Source organism: Geotrypetes seraphini, chromosome 4 (genome assembly GCF_902459505.1).
Source record: "Geotrypetes seraphini chromosome 4, aGeoSer1.1, whole genome shotgun sequence".
Classification (NCBI taxonomy): domain Eukaryota; kingdom Metazoa; phylum Chordata; class Amphibia; order Gymnophiona; family Dermophiidae; genus Geotrypetes; species Geotrypetes seraphini.
In genome coordinates, this window is record NC_047087.1 from 140,794,262 (window position 1) to 140,808,483 (window position 14,222).

General features: G+C 47.3%; 1 protein-coding gene across 2 annotated transcripts in view; it reads left to right on the plus strand.

The window, feature by feature from the left end:
• The window catches only part of FHOD1 (formin homology 2 domain containing 1), a 471,898-nt gene that overhangs the window by 230,591 nt on the left and 227,085 nt on the right, over window positions 1–14,222 (plus strand). For both annotated transcript variants that reach the window (XM_033940727.1, XM_033940726.1), the window contains exon 3: window positions 8,804–8,868. In XM_033940727.1, the coding sequence (XP_033796618.1) occupies window positions 8,804–8,868 (65 nt within the window). The remainder of the gene's footprint in view (window positions 1–8,803; window positions 8,869–14,222) is intronic.

The window sequence follows — 14,222 nt, forward strand, 5'->3', positions numbered from 1 at the left end:
AAATTGCATTTTAAGGGTTTCTACATGTTCTTCCTCCTGAAAATCTGTAAATTGACTTTGCAAAATTAGTATTTTAGCATTTTTAGGCGTGAAAATCTTGCTAGTGGCCATCTTGGATTTTTGGCAATCTTTTTTTCAAAAGTTCCCTGCACTTTCAAAACTTAAGTTTTTGCCTCAAAACTGATTGGGATGGAGTCATTGCTACCCTAAATTCATGCCAGGATTGCGCAAATTCTGTGCCTCAAAAGCATACTTGTACCACGTGCTGTACTGCATGGACCGGAGAGGTGGGAGTGGCCAGCTTAACTTCTCCTGAGCATGTTCAGCTGACAAAAGAGTGGCTAGTTCACTTGGGCATCCCTGAACATGTTCAGCTGACAAAAGGGCGGCTAGTCCACTTGGGCAGCTTTTTCTATTTTTGGGGCCTGTATACTGTATAGTGACTGTTCCATGCAAAAGGACATGGACACCCCGCAGCCTAAGCAGTGCAAAGTAGAGTCATCTCATGGTGACTCATAAGCACATAAGCATTGCCTCTGCCGAGTCAGACCATAGGTCCATCATGCCCAGCAGTCCACTCCCGCGGCGGCCCCCCACTTCCTGGTATGGCTTTATTCTCTGAATTTCTTAAATTTATTGTAGAAAGCCTTTCAGGAGAGCTGTGCTCCACATGCGCAGTCCTACCACACACTGGTCTTGCCTAATCAAGGCATAGCCTTCCAGGATACATCTCTTTCACAGTCTGCTTCAGCTCAGGTCTTGGGAGACCTGTTTGCATACTGTTCCTCCCGTAGCAGGGGGCCCAGGAACATACACTGGCACCTTAGACCCTAATTTGGCTTTAAAACCTGGGGATGATTCCATGGTTCGGCGTTTATTTACAGCTGCTGCCTAGCTGGATATTATTTGGAGTCTCTGTATGAGTTGATTTAGACACTCAGACAATTCCTTCTACCGCCTCCTTCCTCATATGTGGCATGAGAGTTCAGTCCTCAGCATTGCCCTGGCTTCCAGATTTTAAAAGCATAATCTCAGAGCAATGGGATTCTCCGGAGGGGTCTCTTGAAGTAGCCAGATATACGTCATGGTTGTATCCTATGGCACAGGAGCAGCAGCAACTTTTTAGTCAGCCTAAATTGAATTTCTTGGTTGCCCAGGTTACTAAACGCACCTCCCTTCCAAGCAAAGACGCTGTGTTGCTCAAAGATATGCAGGATTGCCGAATGGATGTAGTTTTCAGGAGACTTTACAAGGCAGTGGCTTTAGAAGTCACAGCTGCCTTGGTGGTGTCCTTTGACACATGCGCTTCTTTGTCCAGTCTGCGCACTTTGGAGAATGAAGGCGATGAACCTTCCCCTCAATTTCTTTTATCCAGTGTGGTTTATGTAGCTGACACTCTGTATGACATTATATGTGTCCTGGATAAGGCGGCAGCTTATTCAGTTTCTGTTCGTAGAATGCTCTGGCTAAGACAGTGGGCTGGCAATTCCATCTCCAAACTACTTTCCAAGGGGCAGTTATTATTTTGTAAAGGCTTGGCTGATCTCATAATCTCCGTGGTGGATCGTTGTCTTAAGACCCTGCCTGAACTTAAGACTCTGCTTGAACTTTTGGAGGTTCAGGGTGCTCTAATATTTGTGGCTTCAGGGCGCTCTAATATTTGTGGCATTCTCACACTATTCTAGTTCATCGCAGAAATTCTCCCAAGGCTTAAGGCAGAGGTTTTAAAGATCCAGGTGTAAGCAGGCCTGCACCTCCCATGCAACTTCATCCACCAAGAAATTGTGATGACGCCAGACCGAGGGCGGTCCCTATTCATATAGGGGGGCAGACTCTTGGCATTTATGTAGGCATGGGCTCAGGTTCATCCGACCGTTGGGCTCTGGACATCATTTGGTCCAGCTACAAGCTGGAATTTTCCCAGCCTTTAATGGATTGGTTTGTAGACTCTACCGAAGGGCGTATGGAAAAGGCGGTCACCATGCAAGCCACTGTAAGAAGATTGTTTGATATTCAGGCCATAGAGTCTGTGCTGCTCAAAGACTTGGGCTCCGGCAGATACTCCATATACTTTATTGTGCCAAAGAAAGGCTCTGACAATTGAAGACCCATTCTGGACCTTACTCATGTAATTACAACACTCAAGTTCCATGCAGGAAGACAGGTCTATGTATCATAACTGCAGTGACCCCGGGAGAGTTCCCAGCCTCACCAGATCTGACAGAGGCCTACTTGTATATCCCCATTTTCCCAGACCACAGAAAGTTTCTCAGATTTAATGTTCTAGAAAAGCATTACCAATTTTTAGCTCTACCCTTTGGTCTGGCTCACCTGTGCAAGATGGGACTGAAGGTGCATCCTTACCTGGACAACTGACTGATCAAAGCCCCTCTCATTGTCCGAGGGTTGGCACACAGTGGATCAAGTGATCCAAGTTCTGGAGGACCTGGGATGGATTATAAATTACTGACAAGACAATTTGATGCCAGCTGAATCCCTGGAGTCCTTGGGAGTCTTGTTCAATATGGCTGCTGGCCGAGTCTATCTTCCAGAGGCACACAGACAGAAGTTGTACTCTCAGATTTTTTGTCTCTTAGACAAATCAGCTCCATCAGCGTGGGACTATCTTCAAGTCCTGGTGTCCTTGGCAGCCACAATAGATGTGCCTTGGGTGAGATCCCACATTTGTCCTCTCCAGAATACATTACTCTCACACTGGTCTCTGCAGGCAGACACATTACAGATATGTATGCCTTGGTCACTGGAGGCTTGAGCCAGCATGGATTGGTGGCTCTGTCTTCAGTCCCTCTCCCATGGCATGCCTCTGCATATTTCTTCCTGGGTTGTTGTAACGTCGGATTCCAGTCTGTTGGGCAGGGGAGTCCATTGCAACCGTCATCCAGTTTAGGGATGTTGGACAGAAGAAGTGGTTGATTAACAGGCTAGAACTGTGTACCATTTGGTTGGCTCTACTAAAATTGCGGCAGACTCTCGAAGATCAAGCAGTCAGAGACTTTTCCGACAATGCTACAGTGGTGGCTTATGCGAGTCACCAGGAAGGCACCAAAAGTGCTTCTCTATGTCTAGAAGCCTGCATGCTCTTCCACTGAGCAGAGTGTCATCTTCAGGTGCTCATGGCAGTGCATGTCATGGGTGTGGATAATGTTCAAGACTTCCTCAGTAGACAGACTTTAGATCTGGGTGAGTGAATGCTGTCAATGGCAAAGTTTCAGGCCATTGTTCAGCGCTGGGGTCATCCACACTTTGATTTCATGGCAAAGAACAAGAAAGTGGACAGATTCTTCAGTCGAAGATTTGAGCCCAGAAGCAAGGGTCTAGATCAGTGGTTCCCAAACCTGTCCTGGGGGACTCCCAGCCAGTCAGGTTTTCAAGATATCCCTAATGAATATGCATGAGAGAGATTTGCATACCTGTCACTTCCATTATATGCAAATCTCTCTCATGCATATTCATTAGGGATATCTTGAAAACCTGACTGGCTAGGGGTCCCCCAGGACAGGTTTGGGAACCACTGGTCTAGATGCTCTGATCCAGCCATAACCTCAAGGCATCCTGTTGTACATCTTTCCTCCCTGGTAGGCCGTGTCCTTCAATGGATTGGAATTCATCAGGAAAAAGTTATTCTGGTAGCTCCAAATTGTTCTCAAAGGCTGTGGTAAGCAGACTAATGTGTCTTCTAACAGGCCACAGCCTCTGGCTGCAGGTGCATCCAAACCTTCTTTCCCAAGGTCCAATATGCACGGAAGATCCAAATCACTTTCCTCTTACAGTATTGCTCTTGAGTGTGAAGCATTAGAGTGCAAAGGGGTATTTAGAGTTGGTCATTGCCACCCTTCTCAAGGCTAAGAAGTCTTTTACAGTATCTGCCTACGCTAAAGCATGGAATACTTTCCGGCATTGGTGTGTCTAAGAACGTGTTGAGCCGTTTTGAGTTCTGGTTTCAGTGGTGTAAGCCTTTCTCCAAGCAGGCCTTGACAAGGGCCTCACTGTGTCTTCACTTCAAGTCCAAGTTGCTGGGCTCTCTTGTTTCAGGGTCTGAGTCACTAGATCTACGCTGGCATCTCATCCAGAGATCGCCAAATTTCTAAAGGGTGCTCTCTGTATCAGACCACTGATCAAGCCACCGTTCCCTTCGTTGAATCTTAATGTGGTTCTGTGAGGTCTCACCAAAACTCTGTTTGAGCCACTGGAAGTAGCGTCCATCTTGGATTTGATGCTGAAGGTGGTTTTTCTGGTAGCAGTAGCCTCAGCGCAATGAGTTTTGGAGTTCCAGTCTCTTTCTTCTGGAGCACTTTTCCTTTAAAATCTCGGAGACTGGGGTCTCCCTGCACACTGTCCCTTCTTTTCTGCTGATAGTGGTTTGGGCATTTCATGTTATTCAGGAGGTCCACTTACCAGTATTCCAAACTACAGATTCTAAGAAACAGGACCGCATTTTGAAGAAGTGTGACATCAGAAGAGTGCTACTTAATTATTTGGAAGTCACCAATGACTTTTGACTCTCTGATCATCTGTATGTGCTGACTCATTCGACTAAGCGAGGTGCACCCTCTTCCAAGGCAATGATTTCCAAATGGAACATTCATCAGCCTACATTATCTGTGGGAAACAGTCCCCTGTTTCTGTTAAGGTGCATTTGACCAGAAGTGTAACCTTGTTGTGGGTAAAGGCTAGGGCAGTCTCTCCAGCAGAAATTTGTAGAGCTCCGATTCGGTCCACTCTACACATGTTTGCAAAGTTTTACAGAGTGGACATTGCGGCAAAAGAGGACTCTGCTTTTGGGTCTTCGGTATTAAGAGCTGGCACAGTCAGCTTGCCTTATATTTCTGGGACTGCTTATGTATGTCCCGTTTGTCCAGAATGACACACTTATTGCACTGGAAAAAAAATTATGTCCTTACCTTGATAATATCTTTTCCAGTAGATAGGTGTGTCATTCTGGACCCCCACCCTATCTTTCCTGCAACTGCCTAATGTCTCATTCTGTTTGTTCTTCTTCAAGTTTGTATCTTAGATGCCCGTCAGCCCTTTGGGCCCTGAAGAATTCTGTATAATATGTTTATAGTCTCTACAGGGGTACTACTTGAGCTCCTTTATTGGCTATTTCCTTGTTCATTGAGTGTTGAGATGTTATTATGTTTGATCAGAACAGTTTTTTTGTTTGGGAAATTACCCATTGTTGTCCTTACTTCATATGATTTTTATGGAGCTCATGCATGCTTGGGTACTAATTGCAAGTGGCAGTAGAGCTTCCAGGAAAGTAGGAGGATCACAGAAAAAAAATCCAGAGTGGATTCCTTCTGCATATGGCTCATGGCCATTGGGAGATAATTCGCTTGTCCAGAATGACACATCTATCTACTGGAAAATATATTTTCAAGGTAAAGACATTTTCTTTTTGTTAGAGATACCATATAGGTGTCTCTAACAGGGATCTCAAAGTCCCTCCTTGAGGGCCGCAATCCAGTCGGGTTTTCAGGATTTCCCCAATGAATATGCATTGAAAGCAGTGCATGCACATAGATCTCATGCATATTCATTGGGGAAATCCTGAAAACCCGACTGGATTGCGGCCCTCAAGGAGGGACTTTGAGACCCCTGGTATAGAACATTGAAAGTCATTTAGAGGCCCTTTTACTAAAGTGCATGTAAGCAGTTAATGAGCAAATTAGCAGTGCAGTTACTGAATGAGCACAGTATTTACCGTATTTTCGCGGATATAACGCGCACCAGTGTAAAACGCGCACAGGGGTATAGCGCGCAGAAATCAAGATGATATGTACAAAAACTTTTCTATACCGCGCTCAGGCATATAACGCGCATGATGCCCGACGCTCCTTTCGCCCGCCCTGACTTTCCGTGCGCTGTCCCGACTCTCCGTTCACCCCCCCTGACTTCCGTACACTGCCCTGACTTTCCGTGCGCTGTCCCGACTCTCCGTTCACCCCCCCTGACTTTCCGTGCACTGTCCCCCCTTGAAGTCCTGTCCCCCCTTGAAGGTCTGTCCCCATCCTGAAAGCCTGATGCCCCCCCCCGACGTCCGATACATCCCCCCCCCCGGCAGGACCACTCGCACCCTCACCCCGAAGGACCGCCGACTCCCAACAATATCGGGCCAGGAGGGAGCCCAAACCCTCCTGGCCACGGCGACCCCCTAACCCCACCCCGCACTACATTACGGGCAGGAGGGATCCCAGGCCCTCCTGCCCTCGACGCAAACCCCCTCCCCCCAACGACCGCCCCCCCTCAAGAACCTCCGCCCGTCCCCCAGCCGACCCGCGACCCCCCTGGCCGACCCCCACGACACCCCCACCCGCCTTCCCCGTACTTTGTGTAGTTGGGCCAGAAGGGAGCCCAAACCCTCCTGGCCACGGCGACCCCCTAACCCCACCCCGCACTACATTACGGGCAGGAGGGATCCCAGGCCCTCCTGCCCTCGACGCAAACCCCCCTCCCTCCAACGACCGCCCCCCCCCAAGAACCTCCGACCGACCCCCCAGCCGACCCGCGACCCCCCCGGCCGACCCCCCCCCCCCCCCCCCTTCCCCGTACCTTTGGAAGTTGGCCGGACAGACGGGAGCCAAACCCGCCTGTCCGGCAGGCAGCCAACGAAGGAATGAGGCCGGATTGGCCCATCCGTCCTAAAGCTCCGCCTACTGGTGGGGCCTAAGGCGCGTGGGCCAATCAGAATAGGCCCTGGAGCCTTAGGTCCCACCTGGGGGCGCGGCCTGAGACACATGGTCGGGTTTGGCCCATGTGCCTCAGGCCGCGCCCCCAGGTGGGACCTAAGGCTCCAGGGCCTATTCTGATTGGCCCACGCGCCTTAGGCCCCACCAGTAGGCGGAGCTTTAGGACGGATGGGCCAATCCGGCCTCATTCCTTCGTTGGCTGCCTGCCGGACAGGCGGGTTTGGCTCCCGTCTGTCCGGCCAACTTCCAAAGGTACGGGGAAGGGGGGGGGGGGGGGGGTCGTGGGGGTCGGCCAGGGGGGTCGCGGGTCGGCTGGGGGGGCGGTCGGAGGGTCTTGGGGGGGGGCGGTCGTTGGAGGGAGGGGGGTTTGCGTCGAGGGCAGGAGGGCCTGGGATCCCTCCTGCCCGTAATGTAGTGCGGGGTGGGGTTAGGGGGTCGCCGTGGCCAGGGGGGTTTGGGCTCCCTTCTGGCCCAACTACACAAAGTACGGGGAAGGCGGGTGGGGGTGTCGTGGGGGTCGGCCAGGGGGGTCGCGGGTCGGCTGGGGGACGGGCGGAGGTTCTTGAGGGGGGGCGGTCGTTGGGGGGAGGGGGTTTGCGTCGAGGGCAGGAGGGCCTGGGATCCCTCCTGCCCGTAATGTAGTGCGGGGTGGGGTTAGGGGGTCGCCGTGGCCAGGAGGGTTTGGGCTCCCTCCTGGCCCGATATTGTCGGGAAGTCGGCGGTCCTTCGGGGTGGGGGTGCGAGTGGTCCTGCCGGGGGGGGGGGGATGTATCGGACGTCGGGGAGTCGGCCGGGCAAGAGGGCTTGGGCTCCCTCTTGCTCCGATCGTGGATGCGGGTGCGGGTGGGAGCGCGTGCGAGCGGTCGTTCGGGGTGGGGGTGCGAGCGGTCCTGCTGGGGGGGTGAATCGGGCGTCGGGCGGGGTGGGAACTATGTTTAAAAACTTTTGCATACCGCGCTCAGGTATATAACGCGCGAGGGGTATGCGCGGTACGTAAAATCACGTATAACGCGCGCGTTATATCCGCGAAAATACGGTATTATTGCAGTGACATGACAATATGCACTAATTTGCACGTTAGCTGTATCCTAAATTATGAGATCACTAAGTTCATCTATATGGTTAAGCCTTTTCATTCCCCTCCCTGCAGGTCTGGCATTGCTCTCTCATCTTTCTCACACTCTTGTGGTCCTTTAAAGTTTGTTGGTCACCAGCGGCGGCAGCAGCAGCATGGTAGGCTGCCTTTGGCCAACCCCTAAGTCTTTCCTCTGCTGCATCCTGCCTCCTCTGCTGCAATTTCTTGTGAGCAGGATGCGGCAGAGGGAAGACACAGGGTGCTGGCCAAAGGCAGCCTGTCATGCTACTGCTGGACTGCAAAAGAGTGAGAGGAGAAGGAACAGTGCCAGACCTGCAGGGGAAGGGACAGAGGAGGGAGGAAAGATAGACAGAGTAGGGTGGGGGTGGTAAAGGGTAGAGATACCAGCCCAGGGAAGGGGAAGAATGAGAGGGCATCAGAAGTGGTGCAATGGAAGGTGCTGCCAAAGCAAGTTAGCTCAGGACCCCACTGTCCCATGTGTTGGCCCTGTTAAATGCTATAACTGTAATGTAAAAAAATTGTTGATTGTCTCAGCTGAGTAATGATCTTTGTGTTTTACTCTTTCAAAGTTAACTCGGTTGTATGTAGGTATATTACAATGCAAAAATACATAAATATGCTTTCAAACAGGGCAATTTTTGCTGCTATTATATAAATTGTTCACCTTCAGCATCATTATTGGACATTGGCAAGATAGATTCTTCTGTGGTTTTAGCTTCAGCTATGACCCTGACCATACTTCACAATATTTATAAAAAATCCTCTCTCACAGGCACACATGCATTTAAGAGATTTATGTCATGTAAATTGGGCAAAGGAATACTGGGGAATTGTTCAAGATTTCTTTTTTCTGTCTGATTCACATTTCTTCACATGATGCTAAGCTATAGGCCTAGAATACGGTACTAGATACCTGTTTCATGAAGACTTGGTCTTCACAGGTTCACACGCAGTAGCCTGTCCTGCTTATTGGCACTTTCTGTTTTTGTCTCTTTAGCAGTGGAAAAAAGCCATCCCTTATCCTTCGTACTCTGCTATCAGTGAGAGTCCATTCCATCTTAGGTGAGTTCTCATGTTTATCATATAGATTGAAATTTTCAAGGTTATATCAAGAGTAAAGAATGATTTGTCCATGTAAATTGCTCATTTGAAAATTGCTCTCCTTCAGTCTATTTAAAAGTGCCAGTGATATTTGGATAGTATTGAAAAATAATGCAATACCACAGATGCAAAGTTGCTGGTGCGTTTCTATCACAGCAGGTTTCAAGGTGAAAGCATGTGTGTGCTCATTAAGGGATGATAATTCTGATTATACACCTATTTTAAACTTACTCTATACACCTTCCAAGGCCCTCAGATCCACCGATCAGAATTTACTGATGGTCCCCCAGATTAAAAAACTTTTTTATACCAGAAACATCATCTTCTCTGCTACAGCCCTTGCCATCACACCTCCGCCATGAAAGCTCTCTTCCCAAATTTAAAACTAAACTTAAAAACTTTTCAGGATGCCTACCATAATCCTAGATAAGCTCCTTTTCCAACAATGAGAACTGCTTTTAAGAAGCGACCTCCCTTCCCCCTTGTTTTTCCCTTTCCCTACCTTTTATTTTTACTTTTGATGTAATTTAAAATCCTCCTCTACCCTCAGTTCCTGTCATATCCAACTTGTCTATGTCCTCGCCCTTGTTCAGCCTATAATCTGCCCTACTAATTTTTTTAATTTTTATATTTTATATATTTTAGTATTGTAAACCGGCCAGATACTTGTCAGTGGTCATTATATCAAATTATAAATAAACTTGGAAATTTGGAAAAGTAGGTGCCTACTTTTCCTCTACAGCCCTATAATTGATGTACATCCCTATGCCTAGATGTATGCATAAGTACATGTAAATGATGATTTACTCATGTACCCCTTCTTCAGGTTGAATACCCCCCATTTCCCTCTCCTCCACCTTCCACCTGCTCTTTGCCATCCTTCAGCCTTTATTTACATACGCTCTATGCATATTCTGCCATTGTACTCCTCCACCAGCAAAGTATACATGATACATACTTTTCCTCTAATCATGATACATACTTTTCCTCTAATATGTATTCTATTAAGAAGTCATTTACAGGTGTAGGTTCCCACTTATGCATGTAAATGACTAAAATCCTGCCATTTATGACAACCTACAACCAAGCAGCTCCTTATAAAATTAACCCCTTAGAGCTAAAAAAAAAAGAAAAAACTGCCCATGGCCAATTGAAAATTGCTCCTACATTTTGCCAGGGTTCCAACTATAAATGAATGCTTTATGGAGTAACCTTTTATAAAGCTTTTTCCATGCGTAAAACCAATTTTACATGAGGGAAAGTGCTTTATAAAATTACAGAGAGGTATTTTATTCTTGGGGAGAATACTGCGCAATGCAGTCTATGCAAAATTCCTTCCTTAGCAGACTGTGCAGAATTCTGTCTTTTCCTTGCAGAATTTTGTGCAGTCTGCTGTTGTGGAGTACTGCACAAAATATGTTTCATTTATAGCTGCTCCCCTTCCCTCCCTGCACTCACACCACATCAGCCCAGTGTGGCAAAAGAGATGCTGCATATCCAGCACATTCTGCCTTCTCTGCCACTTTGATCCCCAGCGGTTCCTTTAAGCCAGACATGTCAAACTCTGGCCTGCGATGTGCTGAAATTTGGCCCACCAGACAACTTCAAATTTTCCCTAAAGCTGGCCTGCCGGTGCAAGCATCGCATCATCTGTAGGTTCACGCGGCCTGCAGAGGATCGCTGGTCGGCTGTAGCGATCCTAGCAGGCTGCCGTAGCCTCAGCTGCACATACGGGACAGCGCCAGAGGGAACATGCAGCTGAGGCTAAAACACAATTTCTATTTATATCAGATCATCCTAGAATGATTTTTCCAACTGAATTTAGAATGGGAGACACAAATATTCCAATTCTGCATGAAATTAAATATCTTAGATCTCTTTCACCAAGGTACTGAGATGAGTTTTAAATGACAATGTTAGATCTAAAATAATTCCTTTTATATGTTGAGGATGCTAAGATTTTAAAAAACTGTTATCAGAGGACAACTTCAGAACTGTGATACACACATTGGTGATGCCTTGATTCAGTTACTATAATTCATTGTTATTGGGTTTGCCTTCAAACATTGACACTATGGGACTCATAATCGAAAGAGAAAAACGTCCAAAAACCGGCCTAAGTTGGCACTTGGCGAACATTTCTCAAAAACGTCCAATAATAAAAACGGGTTTTGGACGTATTTCTAAACAACCAAAGCTAAACGGGACGTTTCAGGAGGTGTGTCGAGGGCGGGAGTTGGGCGGGACGTGGGCCGGCTTAGACTTATTCGTACATCATGTATAACTGAAAGTTTTACAACAGAGCCTAGACGGAACTTAGACGTTGTGACTTAGACCATGTAAAACATGGTCTAAATCACAAAAACCCACCTAAAGTCACCAGATAAGCACTGCAAACACATAAAACAGACCTCCACACACTACCCCAGTGATCACCAACCCCCCTCCACCCCCAAAAAATTTTAATCATAACTTTAAAATTCAGCCTCCAGACCATCATCACCTGTCTGCCTGGCATAGGAAAGCCTAGTCGTCCAGCACAGAGGCAGCTTAAGTCGTCTTGAGGGTGGGTTAGAGACCCATAGAGAGGAGAACCCATGTCAATAAGCCCCTGTAATCACTGCATTGATACTTAAACATGTGCACTGCCCTATACACCCCCAAAACCCTTTTTTACTAGCATATAAGTGGCTCCTGCAGCCATAAGGGCTATTGGGGTAGTAGATAAGTGGGTCGAGGGGATCCTGGAGGTGGTTTGGGGGGCTCACCGTGACCTATAAGGGAGTTGTAGGGAGGAGAAGACACGGCACCCTTTTTGTGAAGGTGGCATGTTTGGGTGTTCAGTCCATGACTTTGCAGACCCCTCCCACGTCCAACAGGGCTTGTTCTAGGCGTTTTGGACTTGGATGAAAAGTTGGACGAAAATGTGGTATAAAGATAGACAATTTAGTGGCTTGGATGATCAGATCGGCAGGACGTATAATTAGACGATTTTCAAAACGAAAAAAAAGTTGGACGTATCTTTCGAAAATGTGTCTTAAGCTGTTTTTTTCTTTGGACGACTTACAAGATGGACGTAAACGGACTTAGACGTCCCTTTCGATTATGCCCCTCCACGGCTAGAATATTGAGCAATATTTCAAAATTTGATCATATTACCCTGTTTCTAGAGTGAATTACTTTAGTTGCTGGTGAAATGGCATATATAATTTAAGATTCTGACACTTATTTACAAAGCCTTGAATATTGATGTTCCCATTGCACTTGCAACCGCTTTAAGAATTTACTGTCCTCAATGCTCTTTGCATTCAGCAAATAAACTTTTATTAGACATTCTTTCTTTTAGGCATATCCGCCTAGTTGTTTACAGAGCTAAGATGTTTTAATTTGAAGGGCTCACATATGGAATGTGCTTCCTGAGAGCTTGCACAATTTGAAGAATTATGTACAGTTTAAAAAACTTTTAAATTTATTATTGCTATAAGCAAGCTTTTAACTGAAGATGTGAGCTAGGTTCAGTCATCGAGAGAGAGTTTATATTGTTGAGTGGCTGGTTTAGATAATTATGTTTTGTTATACAATGTATCCTGTCTTTATTAGGTACTGTATTTTTAGCTCCATAACACACATTTTCCCCCCAAAATAGTGGGTGAAAAAATAAAAGTGCGTCTTATGGAGCGAATATACCGTGAGAACTGATGGCAGCCATTCAGGAAGTGGTGCGGGGTCTGGCTGGAGCGTGAAAAGCTCGCTCCTGCCTTGTGCGCCACTGGCCCCGAGATAATAAGGAGGCAGCCATCCAGTGAGGGAGGGGCAGGAGCGCAGAAAGCTCTCTCCTGCCAAAACACTGCTGGACTACCAGAATTTAAAGGTGCTGGGGGGGGGGGGGGGGAACTGGGACTGTCTACTACTTAGATCTGCCCTAAACCCTGTCCTGGCCTACCACTAGATCACCAGAGGGTGGGTACAGGGTACAGAGCTGGAGGACAGGATGCAGAGCCTGGCAGGGAGAGGGGCTGGCTGCATAGCTTGGTAGGGCAAGGAGGGAAGGGGGCTGGGTGCAGAGCCTGGTAGGGAACGGAGACAGAATGCAGATCCTGGCAAGGAGTGGGGTTGGGTGCAGAGCCTGGCAAGGAGTGAAGGGGGGCTGGGTGCAAAGTCTGGTATGTGTTAGTATACAATTTGGTTCAGAATGTTTATTTTTTTGTAGTTTTCCTCGTCTAAATCTAGGGTGCATCATATGGTCAGGTGCATGTTATAGTGCGAAAAATACAATACATTTTTAATTATAATGTTTGACCTGGGAGTAAATTAATGCTCCAGAGTATGTGAGATTGGGTGTGTGAATCTCCCCAGTTTAGGCAAAAAACATTAGCAATCTCTGTTTAAGGCTGCCTATGTATTAAAAGTGGTTGGAGCATGGTGAACTGAATAATAGCAGCTCTGGATTGGAGTTGCTGTCGGTTAGTACAGGTTCATGAAACCTGATATGCACTGTTACTGAACAGTAAACATCTTGCAAAAAGGCAGTTGGAAACCCAGCCTTTGGGTTGCTGGGTTTCCAGCAACTTCTAGAAATGTGCATTGCATAAGACCCAGGCAAGGCTTGGATCTCTCTGAATGGTGGATTCACATTAATATGTGGATGACATCATTAGAGATTTCTTACTTTCCTGTCTTCGGCGGGAGAATGTCCTTTGGGCTATTTCCACCAATAGCTCAGATTATTATCAGCATGGAGAATCTCACATACCATCTTTACTATACTGGAAGAATGTAAATAGTTTGTTGTTTTGTTATGTAACTACCGTATTTTTCGCTCCATAAGACGTACCCTAGATTTAGAGGAGGAAAAACCAAGAAAAAAATATTTTGAACCAAATTGTGCCTCTGAACCCAGCCTCCTAGAAAAATAGACAAATATACAGCAGACAGATTTTGATCACTGAATTGAAAGCCTACTTTAGTTGTCTGTTGATTTCTGGCTGCACTAGATCTTTCTTTCTTTTTCTTTCCTTCCTTACTTCCTCAGGCCCAACTATTGTCTCTTTCTATTCCCTCCCTCCTTCCTTCCTATGTCCTGAGTTCTTGCCCCTTCCCCTCACTGCCTTCCACTGTCCTACCTCCCTCCCACACCAAAGCCTACCTTCCTCCCTGCCGTGCCAATTCCTCCTCCCTGGTCTGCCGCTCACCCACTGCTGCCACAATTCCATGAAGGGAAGGTCCGGCGGTGTGCAATCGGGCCCACAAGCTTTCCCCCGACATCAATTCTGACGTTGAAGATAAGGTCCGGGCCACATAACGGTTTCCAAGGA